A 25,000-nucleotide genomic window follows, 5' to 3' on the forward strand; every position below is an offset into this window, starting at 1 on the left:
ATATAGATAGATAGATATATATATATATATAGATAGATATATAGATAGATATATAGATAGATATATAGATAGATAGATAGATAGATAGAAAATAATATGGAAAACTCAGGGAAAATCTAGGTAATATAAAAAGCTAAACTCAGGGGAAAACGTTATTTACTCAGGGAAAAACTTTTAAAATTATAGTGGCTGCAAGGCTGTTACAGAAAAGAGTTATCAGATTAAAAACTGGCTGCTTGTTCTAAGCAGCCGGTTGTCATGTCTTACAATATCTATCTTTAAATTCAGGTAAATAAAGTTAATGGCTCATTCCTAACATCTGCGCGATTCTAAAAAGTGAAGATTTTTTGTTAAGACAAGAGTATAAAGTTGAGTCGTTAGCAAATGGAGGCATTTTTGATGTAAAATTTTTATGAAGATTGTTATTGTAGTTAGAACTAAATTATTACCCTTAAAGTTACTTGAAATAAAGAGGAGTGTAGGTCTTCAAAAATAATTTTAGTACTGCAGTTAGAGAGGAATAATTTATTAATCTCAAAAACTTTATATAAGGAAACTAATAACAGAGTAAAGACTAATCGTAGGATAGTTGGGGGGGGGGTCAAAGTGTTTTCTGGGGTTTTGGAATATAGGAACCACTTATTTGACGCTTTTTAAAAGTTTAACAAAAATTTAAGTGTTCTGGAGAACACTTTTTTTAAGGCTATGATGGAAATCTGTTCTGGAGCACAAATGGTAGAAGTGTTTAATTGAGAATTAAATTAGCATTGAAAGCCAGAGTAATTCCGATGTTTGGCAATGGGTTAATCCGTTTAACTGTCAGGAAGAGTAAGGCCATTATATTCAAGAGGGAAATAACTGCTAATAATTAGCAAATATTTTTTCAAAATTAAGTAATAGAAATTTCTTATGTTAAAATGTTGATTTATCAAACACTTTTAATTGAATAATAAACTTTTTTTATGTAATTAAAAATACAAAGATTAAACTTTGTATTTTTAAATCTTTGTATTTTTAAATGCTAGTTCAAAAGTTTTTAAAAAAAACTTTTTTCTAAAAGTTATTTAAGACTCATTCATTAAAGTTTAATTACATAAAACGTGACGCAAATAAAAATACCAACACCGCTACTTAATAAATGCATCTTAGTTTTCTTACAATAAATATTGTGTATCTTAACCGCTGAAGTTAAAAAAATAATCATTAATAAAAATAATCTTTTTTATAAATTTATATTCATCAAATATGAAAATATAATTTTATTCCAAGTAAAAAGCACACACTTTTAAAAACTTTATTGAAGGTGCTTGATTTTTTAGTAAATTAACTTGATTCCATTTTCTAAAACAACAAAAAAACAATAAACTTATGACTATGAAAGTAATAAGTAACTAATAAGTAACTTTAGCTCATTTCTTTTAAAAACAGTTAGTCCAGGTATAACAAAAACAATCAAAATAAACAAATCTATATAAATATTATGTGTATGTTTAGTGGCACTTTGGCCACTTTGGCATACACATATAAGTATATACATAACATAATGATATATACTATAACAAACAAAAGGGAAAGAATTTTTAAAAAGTTTAAAATTTCTGAAAACATCAAAACATCAGGAAAGTACTTACATTATTAATATGCTTAGGTTATTAGTTAAATCTGCACCTCTTAACACATGCTAAAGAGACAACTTTCTTATTTTTAGGAAAAAAGATTTTATATTTAAACATTTATTTTCTTCAAAATTTATCATCAGGATGAGAATCCATATAAGCTTTGAATAATCTGAAAAAAAATTTGATGAAAACTAGAAAAGTTAAATTAAGTTTCTTAACAATTAAGAAAATTCTTAACAATTAAGAAAATTCAGAATTTTAATTAAGTCTTTATTAAGAAAAAATTAATTAACCCATCCCCGTTTTTTTTATAGAAGTCTACAAATTTACAATGATAAGTTATTAAGCATTAATCGTTAACTCAAAACAAAAAATAAGTATAGAAATGGTCGTTGTGGACCATGATCCATATTATATATAGATCCAGACTTACCATGATCCATATTATATATAGATCCAGACTTACCATGATTAGAGTTGCAAAAAAACGTGTTTTTTTCCTCTTGCGTTTTTTTGGGTCAAAAAAACGTGTTTTTTGGTGTTTTTCTGGTTTTTTTGACTTTTTAAACAAGTTTTTTATTTTTCTTGGTAAATAATTTGGAAGAGTTTTTGTTTTATTCTGTCTATAGTATATGATCATTATAATCACAAATATAATGTATAAACACCAATTTAAAGTTAATGTTTTAATAAAAAATTTAAAGAGCAATTTATTAAGTGTATTTATTAGGCGGTTTAGTATTAAGTTAGTTATAAATCTAGGTATATTTTATGAGAATGTTTATTTGTCATGTTTTACTTCTTAAATATTGCTGTACATCCTAAATATTACACTCATTATATACAGAAACTGTACTTGTCCATGACAAAATAACCATTTTTCATAATTTAAATATACTAATATACAATATGATGCTTATTTTATATCAGACTTCAAATCTTTAAAGAAATAGACAACCCTAATATTTATTATGTAATAATTTAGTTTTACATTGTTTGTTACATATTTTGAATTATATTGCCAGTAACCCCGTATAAAAAAACCCTTAACTTTATTTAATTTACATATTCTAATATTTTTGAATAATAATGTTTTATTAGTTTTAATTCGTTATTAATTTAGTGCTAAGTAGTGTAGCACTGTGTAGTGTAGTATATACTCAATTAAAAAAAAGGATAAATATTTAAGCAAAAAAATTCAATTATTTAGTAATTTTAACATGTATTTAAACTATAAGATATTCTAATTAGGTGTGCTTTCTGAGTTCGAGTCTTCCTGCCCTAGACTACCTTCATCTAATGATTCATAAACAAAGTCACTGTCACTTTCTATATTAACTGCTTCAGACTCTGACCAAGGCATTGAAGTGCTAGGAACTTTATTCACACTTGCATTATTAATTTGAGGAGTAGTTATGCTTGTACCATTTTCATAACTGGTGTTTTCAACATTTTCAAGTTTTAAATTTTGTGAAATGAAAACTAGTTTTCCAGCCCTTTCAGTCGTTAAGTGATTTCTTTTTGCTCTATGAATGTTAGAATAAGTGCTAAAACTTCTCTAACATACTGCACTTGAAGCTGGTAGCTGAAGAATTCTAGACAAACTTTTAATAGTTCAGTAAAGGAACACAACCCTTTCCACCAATTTATGGGTTGAGTTATTCTACCTGCAGTCCAAATAAAAGGTTTTAAAAAAATACCACCATTTGATTGGTAATTAGCCAAGTCAAGCATCATAATTTCGTTGTTTACTTCAGGCATACTTGCAGAATGTTGTGTATTGTCTCACATGCATCAATCTATAAAAAGATTTTTCTTTCAATAATTTTGCAATTATTTTATTAATTTAAATAGTATTTTCAAATTTGAAAATAGTATTTAATATTATTCAAAATTTTTCCAAAATTTTACTTTTAATGCCCAAGCCATTTTAGCCTTGGGCATTAAAAGTAAAACTTGGTTTTAAGAATCATATATGAATTATGTAAATACCTTTTGTTCTCCAGTCAAGACTCTGCCTTGAAATTTGGGATCTAGTATATTGGCAGCCAAGTGAATTTCTGTTAAACAAAAATCTTTTCTTTTCTTGAAGATTTTTTTTGCTTCTTCTTCCTTTTTTGAGAATGGGCTAACTGTTAAGTAATTTATTAAACCTATTTTTATAATTGTATAATAAAATTAGTTACATAGTTCAATTTTTTTTGTAATATACATTATATTTATACTTTTAGTTGTATTACCTAGTTCGCACAGGTAGTTTCAAGGAAATGCATGTTACTACACCAGCTGATTTTTTTTGTATATCTTTAAATGCTGCAACAGATAAATGAGAATTTTTTATCTCTTTAACAATATCAGTCACTTGTGACATCAAAACACTTTAAGTTGTCAATTTAAAAAAATCTGTGAACAGTAAATTTAAACCATGTGAAATGCATCCATAGCAATGAAGATGGGGATAACAATCTTTTAGACGAGTCCATGCATTTTTCATATTTGCAGCATTGTCAGTCACAATGACCAAAACTTTATAAGGATTAATTTCTTCTAAAATTTTCTTTATTTCATTTGCCATATATTCACCAGAATGGCCTAATGTTCCAACAATATAGTTTAGGATATATTATATACTGTACTATATAAGTATTATAAACCTATTTACTGATATATTATTTCTGCTTACTGAAATGGTTTTCAGTGTTGTTTGTTATAAATTTAATATCAAAATTATTTATAAAATAATATGCATATTTTAAAAGTCTACCAGTCTGTTAAGTAAATCATTTTCTATTTTATGTGGAGTGACGATCCACTAGCATATATTGCTTTGGCTAGGTGTGTATCAATCAGTTCCTGCAAAAGATAATGTCATATTGGTACATCAGCCAATCATGAAACAAATCTTAAATCTATGCATCATGAACTTTTAATAAGCTAGTTGCCATATCAGTTAATTTTTCAATTAAATCTTAAAATTTAAAAATATAAAACACACCTTTTCAGTTTTTGTCATGCTGTCAAACACGGAACTTGGTGTTTTACTTCTACAAATTGATTCAGAAGAGGATGTTCCAAAAGAATCAGATTGTGGATTTTTTGCTTTTGGTTCAGCATCTCCAGAAGAGTCTTGCTGTTTTTGACTATGAACTAATTTATTTGCATATAGACTTTTTATTTCTTTAGGACATTTTCAACATTTTTCAATATGCTTAGTCATTTGAGTTCCGTTTTTAGACATAATGTCAAAGCAAAAGGAACATTTAACTCTTTCCATTTTGCTAATTGTTTCATGGATATAAATAAATTGGCAACTATGGTTTTATTTCTCCCTCTTGTATGGCCTGCTTTACTCATTTTTAAAACTAAAATTTACTATGTTATGCAAAATATCTAAAATTTACATTTAATTAAATAGAGAACATAATTGATTATTAAAAAGAGCTTTTAAAACTGCTTATAACTTTTTATTTGCAACTCAAAACCTTATAAGTACAGTAAATTAATAATAATAATAATAATAATATATATATATATATATATATATTTATCAAATATTAAATAAAATTAAGTAAATGTATTTAAGTATAATAAATTTAGATAAAAACTGTTTAATGTGTCAATATATAAAAATAAAGTCAATAAAAATTAAATAGAGGAAGATAAAGTTAACTAATAATTTTTTATACAGGACTGCTATAACCGTGTTAACCTAAACATTAACAATAAAACCTTTAAACATACCATAAGAAAAAGAATTTTAGTCAAATTCAACCTTTGTTTTCCAATATAAATCTGAAATTAAAATGTGTTTAATAATATTGCCATTAAAGTTAAATTTAGTAGCTTAAATAATGAATTTTTAAATATTTCCCAAAAAAACCAAAAAAAAAGGACCCCTGCGTTTTTTTTCCAAAAAAACGATCTAAAAAACCAAAAAAACAAGAACCAAAAAAACGCGTCACATCTCTAACCATGATCCATATTATATAGGTCATGATTAGTCGATTATTTTACATGTTTTTAAGTCTATTTCTACATCTTTTTTAAACTTTTTATATCGATTGTAATTAATCAACACATTTCAAGTGAGTATTCTAAATACTATTTAGTATTAATATTTGAAATAGCGAGTCGCACAACAGCAACCTAAGCTATTTAATGTTATTTATATTATAATTTTTTTTTTTTTTTTCATAACTTATAAATATAATAAAAACTATACATATTGTCATAGACAATATTTTATAATATTTATAAATTATTTTTCTTCTGCTTTCTATAAAATAATGAAGTTAAGTAATAAGTAAGTTGAGTAATCAAGGTCGGTGAAGAATAGACCTTGGTCGGTGAGGAATAGACCAAGTCCTGTATTTTACAAGTCTGTACAGTTAATAGATATATAAATAATATTAAAAACTTTTGGAAACTTTTATAACTCTAATTTTATAAACAAGCTTTTTTTAAACTGATACTAATAGGTGGGAAACACGTGCGTTAGTTTTAAAATCAATTAATAAAAATATACTGTAAATTATTCATTTTGTTAATGAAAAATTAAGATAAAAATATATGTTTTTAAAAATGTTTTTTTTTGTTTTTGTTTCTTCTTTATAAACTATTTATTAAATTAGTTTTCATATTTTTTTAAACACCTCTATTTTTAAATTGTCAAAGGAAATGTAAGTAAATGACATTGCCAGAGAGTTTCAAGTGTTTTTATAATAGTATTTACTTAATATTTAAATAAGATACAAATAAAATATAAAGGTTAGTGATCACAAATATTTAAAATATTTCATGGTTGCTAAATTCTTTCAAACTATTGCCATTCACAATAAATATAAAATCTTTTATTTTTATGTACTTTTTTTAATATTAAATTGTACTGTTTGTTTTATTTTTCTATTATTATTTGATGATTATTTGTAAGAATAAAATATTTTAAACTCTACACTTTTGTAGTTTTCCTCAGTTTTTAAGTTTTATTTAAGATCAAGTTAATGGGTTATAAAAACTGAAAAAATGGGAATTAGAAATATTTCCAGGTATTGCGGTTTGTGATTGCTTAATTCTACTCTTGATATATATATATATATATATATATATATATATATATATATATATATATATATATATATACATTTATATATATATATATATATATACATTTATATATATGTAAATGTATATGTATATAAAATCAAGTGTTAAGTATTTTAAGTAATTTAGGGCAAGTGATATACAATAAAGATCATCTTGATCTAGCTCCTGATATCATAGTTGATGAATCATTTGATCCCGAAATCAAAGAATTAAATGTGAAGCTTTAAATATTTTGAAGTTTTTAATTAAATTTTAATATTTTTTGATGCTCATTGTGTTGTGGTTTAATTTTTGTTTTAAATCAATTAACAAATTTAATATATTTAGTTTTCTTTATAATAAATATTTTTGCTGAATTTAATATTTTAATTACCATAAATAAACTAATTTAATAAAAATAGTATTAAATAAAAATATTATTTATAATTATTTATATTACATAAATAGTTAATTATGAAGTATAATAAATATAAAACTTTTTAGAGCTTTAAAAATTGGAGCAATCATGATGATTCATTATATAAAATGATTAAAGAGTTACATAACTTGTTTTTAATTCATCAACAAAACCTACTAACTAAATATGAAAGCTTATATTCAGAGCTGCAGGAATTTATATCCAACTCAAAAGTAGCTTGTGAAGTGAGTTTTATTAAGGATGAGGTTTGTAATTTTTTTTAATTAAATTTTTTTAATTATATATATGTATAAATATATATATATATATATAAATATATATATATATATATATATATATATATATATATATATATATATATATCAGAGTGTTAACTAGCCTGATGGCACCGCGTATAACGCGGAATTCCCAATTTTTTTAAATTTCCCAAAGTTCAAAAAATTATTAAAAAAACAACCTTTAATCCTGTTATTAACAGACTTAGATTTTAAGTGTTACGCAAGAAATGTAGAAATACTTAGTAAATGAAGAAAATAATTTAGTTGAACAAAAAACAATTACTTTCTTTACTAAAGAAAAAGCGAAGAAAGTCATTCAAAAAGCGCGGCAATATCTTCAAAAATAAAATAAAAACTGTATTTTTTAATTGACGACGTCAGCTGTTCTTTGGATTTTTTATTTCGCTTGTTGCTTTGTTTTTTTTATTCGTGTTTTTATTTTAGACTTTTTATTTACAATACAAAAATTTTAAAGTAACGAATGCTGTTTATCTTTAGTTAAGAATATAACAAAGATTTTAGCACAGTAATTATTCAAAAAATAACTTTGGTGGATGTAAATGTCATTTCAAAATTTCATTAAATAAAAGAATAAAAAGTTTTTATTAAGGTAATTAAAAATTCTGTTAGTAAATTAAATTTGCTGGTAAAGCATTTTAGTGTAAGCATTTTATTATTAATTAAGTTAAATCATTTGTGTTTGTAAATGTTATAAATTATTTGCGTAAAACAAAAAAAGAATACTACATTTACATAAGTTTTTACAATTTTTTTAAAAATTTACAAATCAAAAATTTTAATAAACATAAAGTTTAATTTACTAAAACAAAATTAACAAATACAAAAATCAATTTTTTTTTAAATTTACACAATTTGCTCAAAGTTACAACTTAGAGAAATTTGTCGCTATGATTTACTTGCGAATCTCCCCTGGCCGTAGTTGTTTATTGAATTTAATTGTAAAATACAGTGAAAGTTTTTCTTACAAACATTTTATTTGACCAAAAAATTTACTCATAAAATATAGTCGTTTTATTTGACTAAAGTAACGAAACGTTTTTTAACAACGCAAATTTTTTTAACTTTTTATCCATTCTATTCGAACAAATTTCCATTCTATTGAAAAACGTTTCGCTTCAAAGACCTTGATATTCTTGAAATCTTTGACGTTCTATTAGTAATTTCGATTTAAGTCAATAAAATAAAAGCAACAACAAAAATGTCTTCAAATAATGGAAAATACTATTAAAAAAAAAAATATAACAAAATTCAATCAAAAAATATTGTAACGTTATTTGAGAAACATAAAGAAACAACAAGTGTGCAAAACTATAGTCAACAATGGAAATCAGTAGTAAGCAAAAGTCCTCATCAGCCTGCATCTATTGTTAGCGAACGTCCTCATCAGTCTACATCATCAGTAAGTGAAAGTCCTCATCAGTCTAAATCAGTAGTAAATGAAAGTCCTCTTCAGCCTACATCAGCAGTAAGTGAAAGTCCTCATCAGTCTACGTCATCAGTAAGTAAAAGTCCTCATCAGTCTAAATCAGTAGTAAATAAAAGTCCTCTTCAGCCTACATCAGCAGTAAGTAAAAGTCCTCATCAGTCTACGTCATCAGTAAGTGAAAGTCCTCATCAGTCTAAATCAGTAGTAAATGAAAGTCCTCTTCAGCCTACATCAGCAGTAAGTGAAAGTCCTCATCAGTCTACGTCATCAGTAAGTAAAAGTCCTCATCAGTCTAAATCAGTAGTAAATAAAAGTCCTCTTCAGCCTACATCAGCAGTAAGTGAAAGTCCTCATCAGTCTACGTCATCAGTAAGTGAAAGTCCTTATCAGTCTAAATCAGTAGTAAATGAAAGTCCTCTTCAGCCTACATCAGCAGTAAGTGAAAGTCCTCATCAGTCTACGTCATCAGTAAGTAAAAGTCCTCATCAGTCTAAATCAGTAGTAAATGAAAGTCCTGGAAAAAAAAGTAATCGTGCATTTATTGAAAACCCTGGCAAATTTGCAGATCACCCCTCGGAGCGTGCGAAAGATCGCTTAAATACAGATAGGCATACTATAGCTTTAAAAATAAACAAGCTTTTGATGAAATATCTAACCAAGACTCGAGTATCTGGAAAATGCTGCGTGAAAATACTCTTGCAAAAGAAACATTAAAAACAAGTAACTCTCGCTTCGTTATTAAAATCTTCTTTAGAGTCACGCATTTGTTAATCAGGAAAAACTGGGCACATACTCATAATTTTTCAGACATTATTGAACTTATTGCTGCGTGTGGTTGTAAGGAAGTTAAGGTGACTAAGTTACTTCTTATATTTCCTTTGAGTGTAGCTTGCGTTGAAAGATTTTTTTCAAAATTAAAAATAGTTAAAAACCGTCTTCGAAATCAGCTAAGCCAAAGCACATTAGAAAGCTTGATGATGATTGCAATAGAAGGTCCGAAGGAGTGTTTTGGTGACGATTTGTTAGAGTACTTTGTCGACGAGTTAAAAATCCAAATATGAGAATTATGTTGTAAATTGATAGTTTACAATGTAAATCTCATATTTTGATTTTTTTATTTGAGACTACAGACTATTGGTGAATATTTATTGTTTGTAATTTTTTTCACGAAATATTCACGGTGATTTATTTGTATTCCAACTGTGTTTTTACAATTTTTGTTTGTTGCAATTTAAACTAATCTAAAAGTTCTGTTGTACAAATTTAAATTTTATACTTATAATAAAAAAAAGTAAAGGAATAAGAAAGAATTCTGTATTTACAGCCATACAAGGTTATTGTAATTAATCTAAGAAACTTTTGAAATGATGGAGGTTTTTTTTTTTTTTTATACTCGCCAGCCGAGCCGACATCAGCCTAAATTCCCAATCTGATGGAAACGCAGTATAAATTTTATTCCTGGGTAACACTCTGTATATATATATATATATATATATATATATATATATATATATATATATATATATATATATATATATATATATATATATACATACATACATACATACATACAGGCCTTGGCGGGAAGCAAGAGCTTTAGCTCTCGTTCTTGCCACATACCCCTAACAAAGTTTAAGGGAGCAATTTATGGCTCTAGCAAAAGTCTTTTTGCTTTCATAAATATAAACCACTATTTTTTAGATATCGATTAGAAAAATTAAAAAATCTTGTGCAAACTACATAAAATAAAAGACTACATAAAAGAAAACAAAGTTTGAGTTTCAGACTTTTTTTGCTTGCAAAGTGCAATTGTTTAGTTACTTTGCTTAACAGTTACTAATTTCTTTGTAGTGCTTTAATTATATTTTAACTATACAAGCGGCTTAAAACTTGTCGACTTAATATAAGTATATTTTATAACTTATATTAAAATAACTTATACAGTTATAACTGTAAATAAATTATTTATTAACATTATTTACAGTTATAAAATAACTAATATAAGTTATTTTATACAACAATTTTGTTTTTGTTATAGCAGAATTCTAGTATTATAAATATGTCTATATTTATTTCATAATTATACTATAAAGTTTTAGTCGAATTAGTAAAAAAAATAGTTTATTTTTAATTAAAATTTTTTTGAAATACCGTGTAATATCACAATAACATAATATGGTGGCAAAATTGTTTATAAAAGAAAAGCATTATCGTTGTATCTAAGATCATTTTAATAAATAAATCATTTTAATTGCATAATAAACTGTTATACTTTATTAAGGTATGGTTATTGCATTAAAAAAATTAAAAAAGAGTGCCAATTGAAATGCAATGCTTTTAATTAGATTAGATTAACAGATTGGTTTCATAAATGAATTTACTACAAAAAAATCTGTGATTTTTTGTTGTAAATTCATAAGCTCATATACTAACTTATTTTTCTGAAAATATTTATTTTTTTAAAATATTATGTTAGTACAATATATACAACCACAAATTACTTAGATGCTTGTGAGGGGATGTTAAAACCTTTCCTCCTCCTCCCCACCCCCCCCCCCCACCCCTTCCTAATGAAAACAAAAAAATTCAAATCAAACATTTATCAAAAAATTTTTTAAACTTCATAACTACACTTGCAACCATCACTTTTCTAAAACTTATCTATCTATCATATTGTCTGGAATATATCACTTTGTATTGAGTTTGTATGAACCAGTCAAACACCCCGTTGTAACTGTTAATAAAAAAATTGTTTTTTAATTTTTAAAAAGTTTTTTCATTTTTCAGTAAAATATAAATAGTAACACCAACTTTTTGCATTTTCTTTTTCTCAGTCTGACATTTGTTCTGATTCAGATTCCTGAAAGAATGGCTTACTTTGTTCACTTAAAATTTTAGCTTCAATAAGTCATTGAATTTTATTTAACTTCATTGGATATACAAATAGAATATTAAATTTTGTATTGAAAGTTTTAAGCTAAGTTTCATACAAACACTTTTCTAGAGGATGCTTTCTTTAAGCATGCAGAGCATTTTGAAAATATTCAAGTCTTCTGGGAGGTAAAGCCAAGTAGATTTTGTTCTAGCATAATGAGCAGATTGTCCTCAAAATGACTTAATATGCTGCACTATAATACTAATATTTTCAGCATAAAAAAAGCATGACTTCTGTTTTTATGATGCCCTCTCATGTCTTCACAAGGTAGAAGTAATAATTAAAAGCATTAAAATATCATTTCAGGCAAAAATCATTATAAAAACACTAAATAAAAATATATATATAATATATTACTTATATATCAGGCCTTATTTAAAAGCGTTAACCGTTGAGCGATTTACGTACGCCTTAAGCGATTTTTATGTGAGCAGTAATCGATTTTGGTTAAGCTACTTTTTATCATTTTTTAACTTTTAAATTATACTATAAGCGGTAAGATAAAAGCAGTAATTAATTTAAAAAAAGTCACATTGACTTTGAAATTATGCTAATGTAAAAATATTTGTTACAAAAGTTTGAATGACAATTATGTTTGATATAAGCGCTATCTAAATAAAAATTTAAATAATAAATTTTTTCATTAGTAAATGTTTATTAATGAAAAAAACTCAAATAAAATTAAAAGTTTTTTTTTTTTTTTTTTGATTTAAGCAAAGATCATAAAAACATAATTTAATTCTGATAAAAAATATGATTTAATTTAAAACTAGTTTAATAAAAATATATAGTTTTATTCTGATAAAAATATATATATAATTTAATTTAGATTTAAAAAATATATAATTCAATTTTGATTTGAAATATATATTTAAGTTTATTAAAATTAAAGTTAATGCTTGGTTTTAACATAACTGTCAAATCTATTTAAAAATAATACTAAATATTGTTCAATTTTTGAATTTTATTTGTTCTTATAAAAAAATCAGCTTATTTTATCTCAATTGTTTTTTCGGTTTTCCTTCCTAAACATTTTTTTTGTTCTCAAAATTAAGTTTTAAATAAATGGCTGCATCAAAGTTTGCACAAAACAAAAATTTGATTCAGGGGGTTACCATAAAACATAGAAATAAGGTCGGCAATTTTTTGCCGGCCTCAAACAGGTTGGCAGTTAGGTCGGTATTGCCGAATGCCGACCCTAATTCTGAGGGCTGAATCCTGCTCATCCTTTGTTTTCAAGTTGTTAAAATATGATATTAACTTTATTCTATCATCATCTGTTGTAACTTCAAAACACTTTAGATAAACAAAATTGCATGGTTTTCCTGTAACATGGTTTATTAATCTTAGATCCTCCCTTTAACTCCTTTTTTTTTTTAGGTTTTTCTGTAACTGTAGGGTTGTTTAGATTTGCCATATTTTTGAGAGTACAAGTTGATCATGTGACTTAAGATTTACTTTACCATTGGTTTAGCTTTAAATAGCTTGAACAATTGTGTTTTTTACTAAGCAAAGATTGAACAACTGGTTGTTTCAAAGTTGCCTATTTTTTTAAATGACCATCAAACCTTATGACATTTTATTGTTTGGAATTTTCAAGTTAAAATAGCTTAGTACCTGTATATCATAAAAATTTCTTAAACTCAAAATTTTCAAAAAGCATTATTCTAAAGAAAACTTTTAAAAGCATTTAAAGTAGTTTAAAAATGAGCACACTATGGTGCGTTATACTACTTCACCAAACTTAATAAAAAGTAGCCGACACACAATTTAATATTTCGAAGTGTGACTGTACTGTTTTATTAAACATTGTTGTTGCGTTTTAAAGCATGTTTCTCAATTTTAAAATTAAATTTTTTTTATTACCAAATGCTATTGTATCATTTTTCAAACCTTATAGTCCGTTTTGAATCATGTTAAGTTTTATCATTAATAACACTGAATCTCTTGTTTTTCATTAGTAAAATAAATTTTAATTTTAATTTTTGTCAATTAAAAATCTTTGGTACCCAAAGCAGTGGACACGCTAAAACAGTGGACTCACTAGAATTTTTAAACCATTGTTAGAATTTGTGTAACCTGGACACTTAAATAATAATAAAGTTTAGAAATAAGTGAAAAAGTACATTTATAAATAAGTGAAAAAGTACAAATAAATGATATCATTGAAATGAAAGTTTTTATTAACCGTTTATAAGAATAACTTTAAAAGAAAATATGTTTGTAATGGATGCCCAGGTATCTGGCTTTTTGTTAGATAGGTACCCAGACAGTCATTTTTGCAATTTTTGACAGCCCTACATATAATTTGATTTATGACATAAAATCAAATGAAAGTTTTTAATTTTATATTCTTAAAATTTAACATACCCTATATAAAATTGAAAATATTTCTTAAAGTATATATATTTTATAAATGTTCCTAATCTAAAACAAAAAATGAATTACAAGATGTTAAGTTACATATCTTATCAAAGGAAACAGCAATAACCCCTACCTATCAAAGAAAATCCAAAAAGATAACAAAACTTGGAAATTTCTTTTTTGAGTCTAATGATTTAAGCAAGTACTGTGTATATATAATCATGTGTGTGTGGGTGTGTATATATATATATATATATATATATATATATATATATATATATATGTATGTATGTATGTATGTATGTATGAATGTATGTATGTATGTATGTATGTATGTATGTATGTATGTATGTATGTATGTATGTATGTATGTATATGTGTATAATTATAAAGTTAATGTTAATTTATTATTATTGTTATAATTTATTATTTATTATTGTAAAATATAATTAATTGAACAATTTGTTTAATTAATTATATTTTACTACTTTTTTTAATTTTTATGAACTATTTGTAAGTATTCATAGTTTTCAAATATGTTTTATACAAAATTCTGTTGATTTTTATATGATTTTTAGTCAGGGAATGATGTTGTTATGGTTTTAATTCCTATAAAAATTGACAGTACAATTTTACCAGAATATATCAGAGTGGTAAGTATCTGTTAAATTTGATGAATTGATTTATGGTGAATAGTTAAGATTACAAATAAGTTTACAAAAAGTTAGTAAAATAAGTAATTTTATTTTTGTACATAATTATAATAATAATAAAACTATTATTAATTAACAATTTAATAAAATAAAATTTAATAATTAAATTATTAAAAATAAAATTATAATCAAATCTTGGTCATTTTATAAAAAGTAATTTTTATTTCTTTAGGAGAACAACATCAATTGTGGATGCTTGTTTTTAGAGTATTCTTCTGAAAATTTATCTGCTGTTAAACCATCATTAAAACTATTGAAATCAATTGAAAGGTGATTTTTAATTTGCCTTTATATATGGGCTTTTTAACAAATTTCAGAGCAACAAAACCATTTTTTTTTTTTTTTAAACAAGACTGTTTTTCTGACTTTTTATCCTAGCCTGTTTAAAATGTTGTCTAATTTGTTTTATTAAAAATCATAATTGTAAATGTCTTTTAAAGCAAAATGTTTTAAAGATCAGTTGATAATTTAAATGATAACTGATTGAGTCATAGTTATCATAATTACAATTAATTTCTTACGCTTTCTTATTTTCATTGCTCTTAAACTAAATATGAGTTAAAAATAAAACTTAAAAAAAAAATGTAACTGCGAGAAAAAAACCAAAAACAATCAAGTCAACTCATCGGAAAAATACAAGCTTAAAATAAATAATTTGTAAAATTAAATAAAATTGTAAATGATCTAAAATAAGAGATTTATAAACTTTTTTTACTTGTAATTAAAAAAGAAATTCATTAAATTTTTATGAATTGACTTTCCAGGACCTAGATTTACATTTCTTTGTTGTTCAGATTTGCATTTCTCTGCTGCTTAAACTTGTGTTTCTCTGTTGTTCTGATTAGCATGTTTCTGTTAAAATAAAAACTTGAAAATAAAACATTTAAAATAATAATTCGAAAATTAAAAACATTTAAAAAATAAATTTTCATTAACAAAGCCTAAAGAAATTTTCAGCAAATGTGAATACGCTAAATTAAAAATGTGAATAACGCTACATTGAAAATGTGAATACGCTACAGTTTTGTAACCTGCTTTATGCTTTCAAGATTTTCAAAACTTTGTTTTGTTGTTGTCTTGTTTTAGACTTTCAAGTGGTTAATCAAGTCTGTTGAAATTTTTTAAATATTTATTTAAGTTGGATATTTTCTTAGTAAAATGGCTTTTTACTTTTTCAACTGCATTTATTAATTTAGTGCAGTGCAAAGACCAGATAGATAGTCAGCAATACTCTTTATGACACAACAGCTGGTAAATGTTAGAGAGGTCCATTGGCATCTGAAGTGTATTCTTTTTTAAAAATGGGGGAAACCAAAGCTTGAAGCCACTGTTTAACACTCTGCTAAGAATTGTTGAACAAATCAAATAACAATTTAACTTTAAATTAAAAAAGTTTTTAGAGGTTTTTCTAACTCCTTTGTTCACACTGCTAATAGTTTTAAATTTTATTTTATTTATTAAATTTTATATTTACTATTTCATGTTTATACATTCTATAGTTGCATTATATTCATTCTATAGTTTATTTTTCTCATTTTTTGATGTGATGTAAATAATTTTTTTAACTTTTATGTTACACATATACACACGCTTTTATGTTACACATATTTACGTTACACATAGGTCTACGGATGATAAAGACCTTACTTTCGTATCGTTTTTCCGCATAGTAGATCTGAAAACTGTTACTTTTCTAAGCTCAAATCTATAAAAATTAAAATGATTGATTTGGGGTTTTTTTAAAAAAAAGATATCCCTGTGAATACACAGTGGTGGAAGTAGTGGAAGTGAGGGAATCCAGAGGTGGAAATAGACAAAAAATATTTGTTTGAGAAAGTCTATAAAAGTTATTTATTCAGAAAGTCAGATAAATTTGTGGATAAATAAATAAAAAACTATGTTTCTAGCTAACTTCTAAGTGATGATATGTAATTTTGAAGTTGATTAATTTTTAAGTTTTTTGTGTATCTATAAAACTTAAGTAAATTCAGTTGGTTTTCATTCAAAATAAATTAACCAACATGAAAATTGCTAAACCCATTATGTAAAAGTTGTTTTTAATTTGATATGGAATATATTTTTGAATAAATAAATTAAAAATATTTTTTTTTAATTTTTTTGAGTTTTTCAAAACTTTATTATGTAATTTTGTACATAATTTTTTTTTTTTTTTACAAAAAGTTTAAATCGTGAGTTTTTTCAAAAGTGCTTACTTGTCTCTACTGTGTCATACATTTTAAAAATATTTAACACTTCTTTTCAAATGTTTTAAGAGGTACAAGTTTAACAGTGATTATTATTATTATTTTTAAATATGTGATTTTTTTTTGTTACAAATATGATTTATTTGTTTAATTGATATGATTTTGTGTTTGTTTCAGCAGAAGTATTGTAAAATAAAAAATAGTTGTAATGGAGGAAAATAAAAATTTTAAATATATCACTGAAGTAGATTTATTCACACAATTTGTTAAAGCTGACTAAACTGTCATTGCAAACTCAGTAGCATATTTAGTCATTTAAGAAAAACTTTATAAAAACTTTGAACCATCAGTTATATCATTGAAGTTTAAAAACATGTGCGAGAAAACATGGAAACCTTATAAACATCTAAAATAAAAACATTTCAAGAAAAATGGATATGCATTTATACTTATAATAACAAAGAAAATCTTTTACAGAATTGGTTAATAAGATGAAAAAACAGACGACACAGGAACTTCTCAGTTATATAAAGAACTATTACTAATGAGTGTCCAGAGTTGCATGTTAACCAGTTATTGGGTTACCTCTTATATAGTTAACACACAAATCAATAAATTTTTGCTATGCTGGAAATGCTATTTTTACAAACCATATGGAAACAATAGATACCTTTAGTATAGATAAATCCATAGCTTTAATGCATTTCCTTACACTAAGCAGGGCCTATTCTAGGAAAAAAATTTTGGTGGCGGTACCCACCAACCATTTATTTTCCATCTATTTTCCAATAACCAAAAAAAGTTTTTTAGGTGATAGAAATTTTGTTACAAGTTTTTTAGGTGATTTAGAAATTCTGTTACAAGTTTTTTAGGTGATTTAGAAATTCTGTTACAAGGAACTAAAGAGCAGCAAGAGTTACAGAAAACTCATTCCTAATTCCCTTTTTCAATTCTGAATTTTTCGCAAAAGATGAAGTAGAAAATTTCCAACATGAAAATTATTGGTAAATTAATTAAAAAATTGGTAAATTAGATAAAAAATTGGTAAATTGGTAAAATAGTTTAGATTATTTGTTTTAATTGAACTAAACAAGGATTTCTCTAGCGTATTGTACAAGTGGTTCCTGGGGTAATTGGCAATGATGAAGAGAAGTTGATATGTATGGTAAAAAATCATAGGAAATTTCTACAAAATGAGATTGATATTAAAGTGGAAATAGATGGTGGACAAGGATTTTTAAAGTGTCCTGCTTTTATAACATGCAAGCTTGAGGTAAGTAATCAGGAAGTCCCTCAAAAGGAACAAGATATTTGGAAGGCTATGAGAAAAAATAATTTAAGGATTCCGGTGTTTTTAAAACCCTTATTCTAGTAATTGTACCTCACATGAATAAAAGTTATGTTAGCTTAAGAATTGGAAAACTTATTACAGAATCTTTAGGCTATTCATTGTCAAAAGACTTTCATTTATAAATGGTTAGAAAGCAATGTGCATCTTCTAAACACTCTGCAAAACTGAGTTACCTTTATTGTCAAAAGGCAAACTTAAGTTATAGAAGTATGTTTTGGGAAAACTTTTTGTAAAATCTATAAAGATAACATTAAAACTTTCTCAGATGACTGCAGAAATATAGGAGCCAGTCTAACAGTTAAAGTTTTTATTGTTGAACCACATTTATTGAGAAAAAAGGGGCCATAATTAGTAAGTGATATTCAGCAGTAAATATCTATTAGTTAATTTTAAATATTTTGGTAAATATATTTTTAATTAATTTTAATTATTTCAGTATTTTTAATTATTTCAGTAAATATTTTCTTTTAACTCTATTTTATATTTAAGCAAAGTTTTTACAATTTAAAATTTTTTTGAATAAACTTAAATTATATAAAAAGTATCTAGGCCTTGGTTATTGGACTGAACAGGCTTCGGAGAGTTCATTAGGTTTTTAAAGCAATTTTGGAACTAATTTTAGAAAGACCAGCATCATCCTAATCAAAAACATTAAAAAATGCTGTTGCTGCATATAATATTGCACAATTTTAAAATATATAGTTTAGTTCATTTTGAAAGTTATTTAACAAGTTTATTTCTTTCAAAAAGCTTTGGTAAACTTTCAAGTTCATTCTTTTCAAAACTTTTTGGTAAGTGATATTCTAAAAAACTTCTATAAAAATTTTTGGTAAGTGGTAAGTTAATATACAAAACATTGCTATATATTTGTAATATAATGCATAAATGTTCAGTAATGTCTTATTTTATTTAAATTTATTTTTACAAAAAAATTTTAAAAAGAGAAATCGATTTTTTTACAAAAAACCCTGATCAATCATTTTAATTTTAACAGAATTGAAATGATTAAAGTAACAACTTTCAGACCTATTGTGTCAAAAAACAAGATATGAAAGTCTTGATCATGTTTAGGCCCACAGTGTATAATATAATATCTTTATTGTGTAATATCTTTTTCATGCGACATAACTTTATCATGGGTGTCATATATTTATTTTGTTTGTTGTATCTTTATCATACAAAAACAAAATATTTTATAAATCTCTATCTTTACCATGTTGTTATCATTTGTCATGTCATGTCATTTGTCATGTCATGTATCTTTACTATGTTGTTATCATATTGTTATCATTGTTGTCATTTCATGTTGCAAAAATTTCTAAAAATGCATTTGAGTGTATGCGAAGACTATTTGTGTTAACACAAGTAGATGTTTTTATATGTACCTGAGGGTAAGTGCGCGTTTGAGAGCTAAATCATTTTAGGTTTATAAGACTTTATAGTTTTATAGTTTTTTCACTATAGTGCTCTTAGTGGAGTTGAAAATCTGCGAATACCTTCTTATGCTGGTGCCACTCTGTTGTCATACTTTGAAAATATAAATGAGCTGTTAACAAGTTCGGTATGTAAATTTCTTATAAAGCATTATGTCAGTTAGCTTAAAAATAAAAATAAAATTCAATTAGTTTTTTACCAAACAAAATTTAGTTTTGATTAAAAAAATTATTTTTTTTGAATTAGTTTTATATGCATAGTTGTTTTAGATACAGTGTTGCTTTTAAAATTCATTAAGAAATAAACATGTACTTCAAAGTAAAATCAAGAAAATAGTTGAAAATTATGAAGTAATAAGTATTACTAGGTAAATAAAACAAATATTGTATTAAAATCATAAAAATTTAAAACAATTGTTTGTTTAGGTTTTTTTTTTAATTAAGGGTTTGTCCATAAATTACATCATGCTTTAGGGGGGAAGAGGGGTAGTGGTTTCGTGACGACTCATACACAACTTGTTACTAAAGTGTTACGTTGTTGTGACAAGGGGGAGGAGGGGGTCTAAAATAGTCAATAGATGCGTGACGTAATTTGTGGATGAACCTTTAATAATAAAAAAAGGGATAGAGGGGCTATTATACTTAAGAAAGCTTTTTTGTTTTGGTTTTTTTTTGTTTCAAACTTTCAATCCTACTCAAAACCACAAACATTTATGATTAAGCAAGTTATGCATAGTGCTATTCGAAATAAAGATCAAAAATCAAAATACTTTACTTATGAAACAAGCTCTCTACCGCAACATCACTAACACTTTTAAATATTTAAATTTTATCTGCATCATTATTATTTCAATGTTTCTTTGCATTGAGTGTAAAAAATTTTCGATAATACTTCTTCAAATGTGGTTTCCAATAATACTACTTCTTCAATAACTACATTAATTATTATTTTTATATGATAAATTATTTAAAAAATGAAAGTTAAAGATTTCAAATTTTCAAGCTTGCAGTACCACTATTGCGTTTTTAAGCAAAGCTTTTTAATTGTTTTCTTTATATTGACAAAGCAAAAAAAAATTGTCAAATAATACAAGCTTAAATGAATCAAAAGTTGTTGTTTTTTTGTCTTTTTAACTAAATTTAGTTTAACTAAATTTTACCACAATGTGGTGACCGTAATATTACGTTTTTTACTGACATTGACATCTAGGTACTGTTGTGCACATATTATTGTGGTTTTACTTTTCTTATTTGAATGAAAAGAGCACATTGCATTGAACGTTTATTATATTTGTTGTTTTTTTTTAAGTTTTTTTCTTATCTATTTTGAATAGTTTAAAGAGAAGGTATGAATGAAAAAAATTTGTTTACATTAATTCTGTTCCAGAAGTGTATGTAAACAAATTTTGTGAAATAAATGCTTGCACGGATTCAATTTAATAACAGACTTTCTGTTCATAGTGTATTGACAAATAACACAAGGATCTTTCAATTCTATTATTGTATTAGTGTATTGCTGGTGCATACAAATGCTAAATTTGATATTATTAACTTATTAAAATGCATGTCCAAGAAGATCTTTTATAATGACCTTTAAGCTTATATTGTGAATTTGCAATTACAAATAATGTATTGTCATTTACATATTACATATTACAATTAAGTCATCAAAAATGACTAAAAAGTTATCAAAAATGACAAAAAAAAGTCATCACATTTTGAATGCTTACTACAAGCAGCCAAACACGAATCTAATCTCTCTTCTGTGACAGCTTGGAGCTTGCATTGGCTAGTGAATTTCAACCCAAACAAAATAATCATTTACTGCCAATCATTATCACAATGATATTGATAAATAATTATACTCTTACGGATTCCTCTACTTTTTGTCTTCATATATTATCATTCAATATTGATTTATCATTGAAATCAAATATCCCATTGGTAAATTAAAAACTGCTAAGATTTTTTAAGGCCATTTATAAAGGTTTTAGTTAGGTTTAGTTTATTTAGGTTTTGACCTTTTATAAGGCCTTTTCCTTATTCTTTTTTTTTTTTATTGTTTTTTCATTTTAATTTTTTAACTTTCAATTTAAATAATTGTATCTATATATAACTTTCAATTTAAATAATTGTATTTATATTTATATATATATATATATATATATATATATATATATATATATATATATATATATATATATATATATATATATATATATAAATATATGTGTGTATATCAGGGATGCAATTTATAGATAGATTTTATCAGTTATCAATAAGATATTTGTAAACATAATTTATATTCATAAATGTATTATGTCAAAAGAACTTTCTGCAATATTAAATCCTTTAAATAAATTTTGTAAAAAAATTAAAAAAAAAATTTTTTTTAAAATATGTTTAAACTTTTAAATAATTTTCTTATGTTTTAATTAATAATAGAAATTTATTGTTTCAATTATTAATTAAAACTTTATTGCATCAAAGGAATTTAGTCATCCTATAGGAATATATTTAGTAATCCTTCACAAAATTCATTCGTCTGGTACCGTTGTGCCACCACAAGTATGCACAATGTGTGTGTATATATATATATATACAAGTCTCTTTCAACAACATTTAAGTGATTTCAACAATTAAGCTTCATTTTAATGTTGTCCAAAAGTTAAAACAATTAAAATAATGCGGAGGTACATTAAGTTTTATTGTTTTGTTAAAAAACCGCAATATTAACAACTAGAATGTTTTTATAATTAATAGTGCTTTTGTTTTTTTAAAACATAATTTTAAAACATCCGCGAGTGTTGCTACCTCAACTATCTTATAGCCTGCTGCTACAAGGAAGTGCTGCTACATCGACTAAGGGTTTGGCTTGGGCAAGCAGTCTATCATTAAAAAAAAAAGTTTTTAAACTTCTTCTGGTCTGGTTTATTAGCATACTCTTCAAAACTACTGTTTATGGTAGAAACTTTTCGACTACCATGTAAGAATATACATATATATTAGGGTAAATCATACTTTAAAAATTTTTAATTTTTGCATAAATTTATGCATAAATGCAAAAAAGTTTAAAGTTTTAAATTAATGAAATCTGAAACTTTTTAGATTTCTTTATATATTTTACCATATGCTTTGAAACATGAATAGTTTATTTTTGAAAAATAAATATATTAATGGGGAAAAGTTTATTTAAGTATAAACTTTTCTTGAAATAAATATTGATTGTACAATACTATGGAATATTCTATTGAATGATTTTAGGTAACTTGTAAAGGGTAGAGTTAGCTCCAGGTTTATTTGCATCATTACGAAGGTGGCGGATAAATTTTTGTAGATATGTGTTTAAATGCATTGTTGATTTTGCAGATCTGGTATTAAATTTAAAAGTGGAATGTGAATGATTGTTTTTATGTAGACTAAGTGTGATCGAATGGTTAAGTTTGTTTAAAATTCGTTTAAGTGTGCTAAGACATATGAAATCAAGATGCTCTTTAATAGGAAGGATACCATAGTAGCTTGCATCATGTGGATCAATACCAGCTGCTTTTAGAAGACAGTTTTGAAAGACTTACATTCTAAATTTAGTTTTATATGTCGTTGAGGTGAGGATAACTGCATTGTAAGTAAAGTGGCTAAAGCAATAAGCGCAGTAGGCAGATAAAAGCATGGGTTGAGACCATCCACCAAATTTTCGGAACTGCTTAAAAAGATACTCATTAGGAGCAATTTTCTTATGTAAACTAGACCAATGCTTGTCAAAATTTGAGTTGAGGTTGATGCCAAAGTATTTGTATTAGTTTACAACTAATACAAATACCTATAAATAACAAGAATTTCACTTTTTAATGTTATGACTAGCTTTTCACCTCTGCCAAACTTAACTTATAACTAACTTTACTTATAACTTTGCATTTGGCTATGTTGAAAAACATTTTATTATCATTGCATCATCGTCGTAGACTATCTGCCATTTCTTGTGGAAGGGAAGAGTTATTACCAGTTACATAAGCTAGGATATCATCTGCATATTTATTGTGTGTTATGCCCTTTAGAGGTAGTCATTTATGTCTAGAATATAGATTAAAAAAAGGATCAGGCCGAAGACACTTTCTTATATCACTCCTGATAAAATATCTTTCCATTCCAATTTCCTTTCCAAAACCTCATTAACTGCTATACTTTAATCAATATGTTATATTCAAATATTTAAATGCAAACCGAAAACAACTTGTTATATTCAACAGCAAGGCTTGCTGTTGAATATAACATGTTGCACAAACTTGAAATCAACCTCCCATTATAGTTATCATCCTGGATTGCAAAGTAGCTTTCAAACCGTAAACAACATGTTATATTCAACAGCAAACTGTAAACAACATGTTATATTCAACAGCAAGGCTTGCTGTTGAATATAACATGTTGTTTATGGTTTGAAAGCCGCTTTGCAATCCAGGATGATAACTATGATGGGAGGTTGATTTCAAGTTTGTGCATAAGGATAATGAGGTCAAAGAAATTGAATGCTTTTGAAAAACCAAAGAATATAGCAGTTAATGAGGTATTGGAGTCAATAGCGTATCGTAGTACCAGGAAGAAAACCAAATTGGCTATTTAATAATAATTTATCTTGAATATACTATATAATATGTTTTGCAAGAATGCGTTCAACTATTTTGCATGTTGCAGATGTTATAGAGATCGGTCGGTAGTCAGATGATAGAGAAGGATCATTGACTTTTGGAATAGGTATCATGTTTGTATAAAGCCATTCAGATGGTACAATGCATTTGTTGATACAATAGTTAAAAATTATAACAATAGCTTTAACAAGTTTAAGGCATGCTGCATAGAGTAGTTTGCCAGATATGCTTTCTTGGCTGGCTGGTGTCAATTTGATGTGTTTAAGTTGTTCACTGATGCTAGAGAAGGTGAAAATAGGCAAATCTGGTGGAGAGGCGATTGTTTTGAAAGGTGATAAATCTGGTTTAATAATTTGTTGCCAAACTATATCTGAAAATTCTGCATTTAGTTTTGCACCAAATTCTGTATCTGTGGGTAAACTGCAGATTGGGATTGATAGTCTGTGGGCATGTGACCACATATCATTCTTACTATTGGCATATTTATATTTA

General features: G+C 25.5%; 1 protein-coding gene across 4 annotated transcripts in view; it reads left to right on the forward strand.

The window, feature by feature from the left end:
• LOC105849422 (BRISC and BRCA1-A complex member 2) overlaps nucleotides 1-25,000 on the forward strand; it is a 74,448-nt gene that overhangs the window by 28,304 nt on the left and 21,144 nt on the right. For 2 of the 4 annotated variants that reach the window (XM_065804529.1, XM_065804526.1), the window contains exons 3-7: nucleotides 6,849-6,937; nucleotides 7,206-7,385; nucleotides 14,743-14,817; nucleotides 15,050-15,147; nucleotides 19,897-19,993. In XM_065804529.1, the coding sequence (XP_065660601.1) occupies nucleotides 6,849-6,937; nucleotides 7,206-7,385; nucleotides 14,743-14,817; nucleotides 15,050-15,147; nucleotides 19,897-19,993 (539 nt within the window). The remainder of the gene's footprint in view (nucleotides 1-6,848; nucleotides 6,938-7,205; nucleotides 7,386-14,742; nucleotides 14,818-15,049; nucleotides 15,148-19,896; nucleotides 19,994-25,000) is intronic. The other 2 variants (XM_065804527.1, XM_065804528.1) reach the window with 2 other exon arrangements.

This window comes from Hydra vulgaris, chromosome 09 (genome assembly GCF_038396675.1).
Source record: "Hydra vulgaris chromosome 09, alternate assembly HydraT2T_AEP".
NCBI lineage: Eukaryota > Metazoa > Cnidaria > Hydrozoa > Anthoathecata > Hydridae > Hydra > Hydra vulgaris.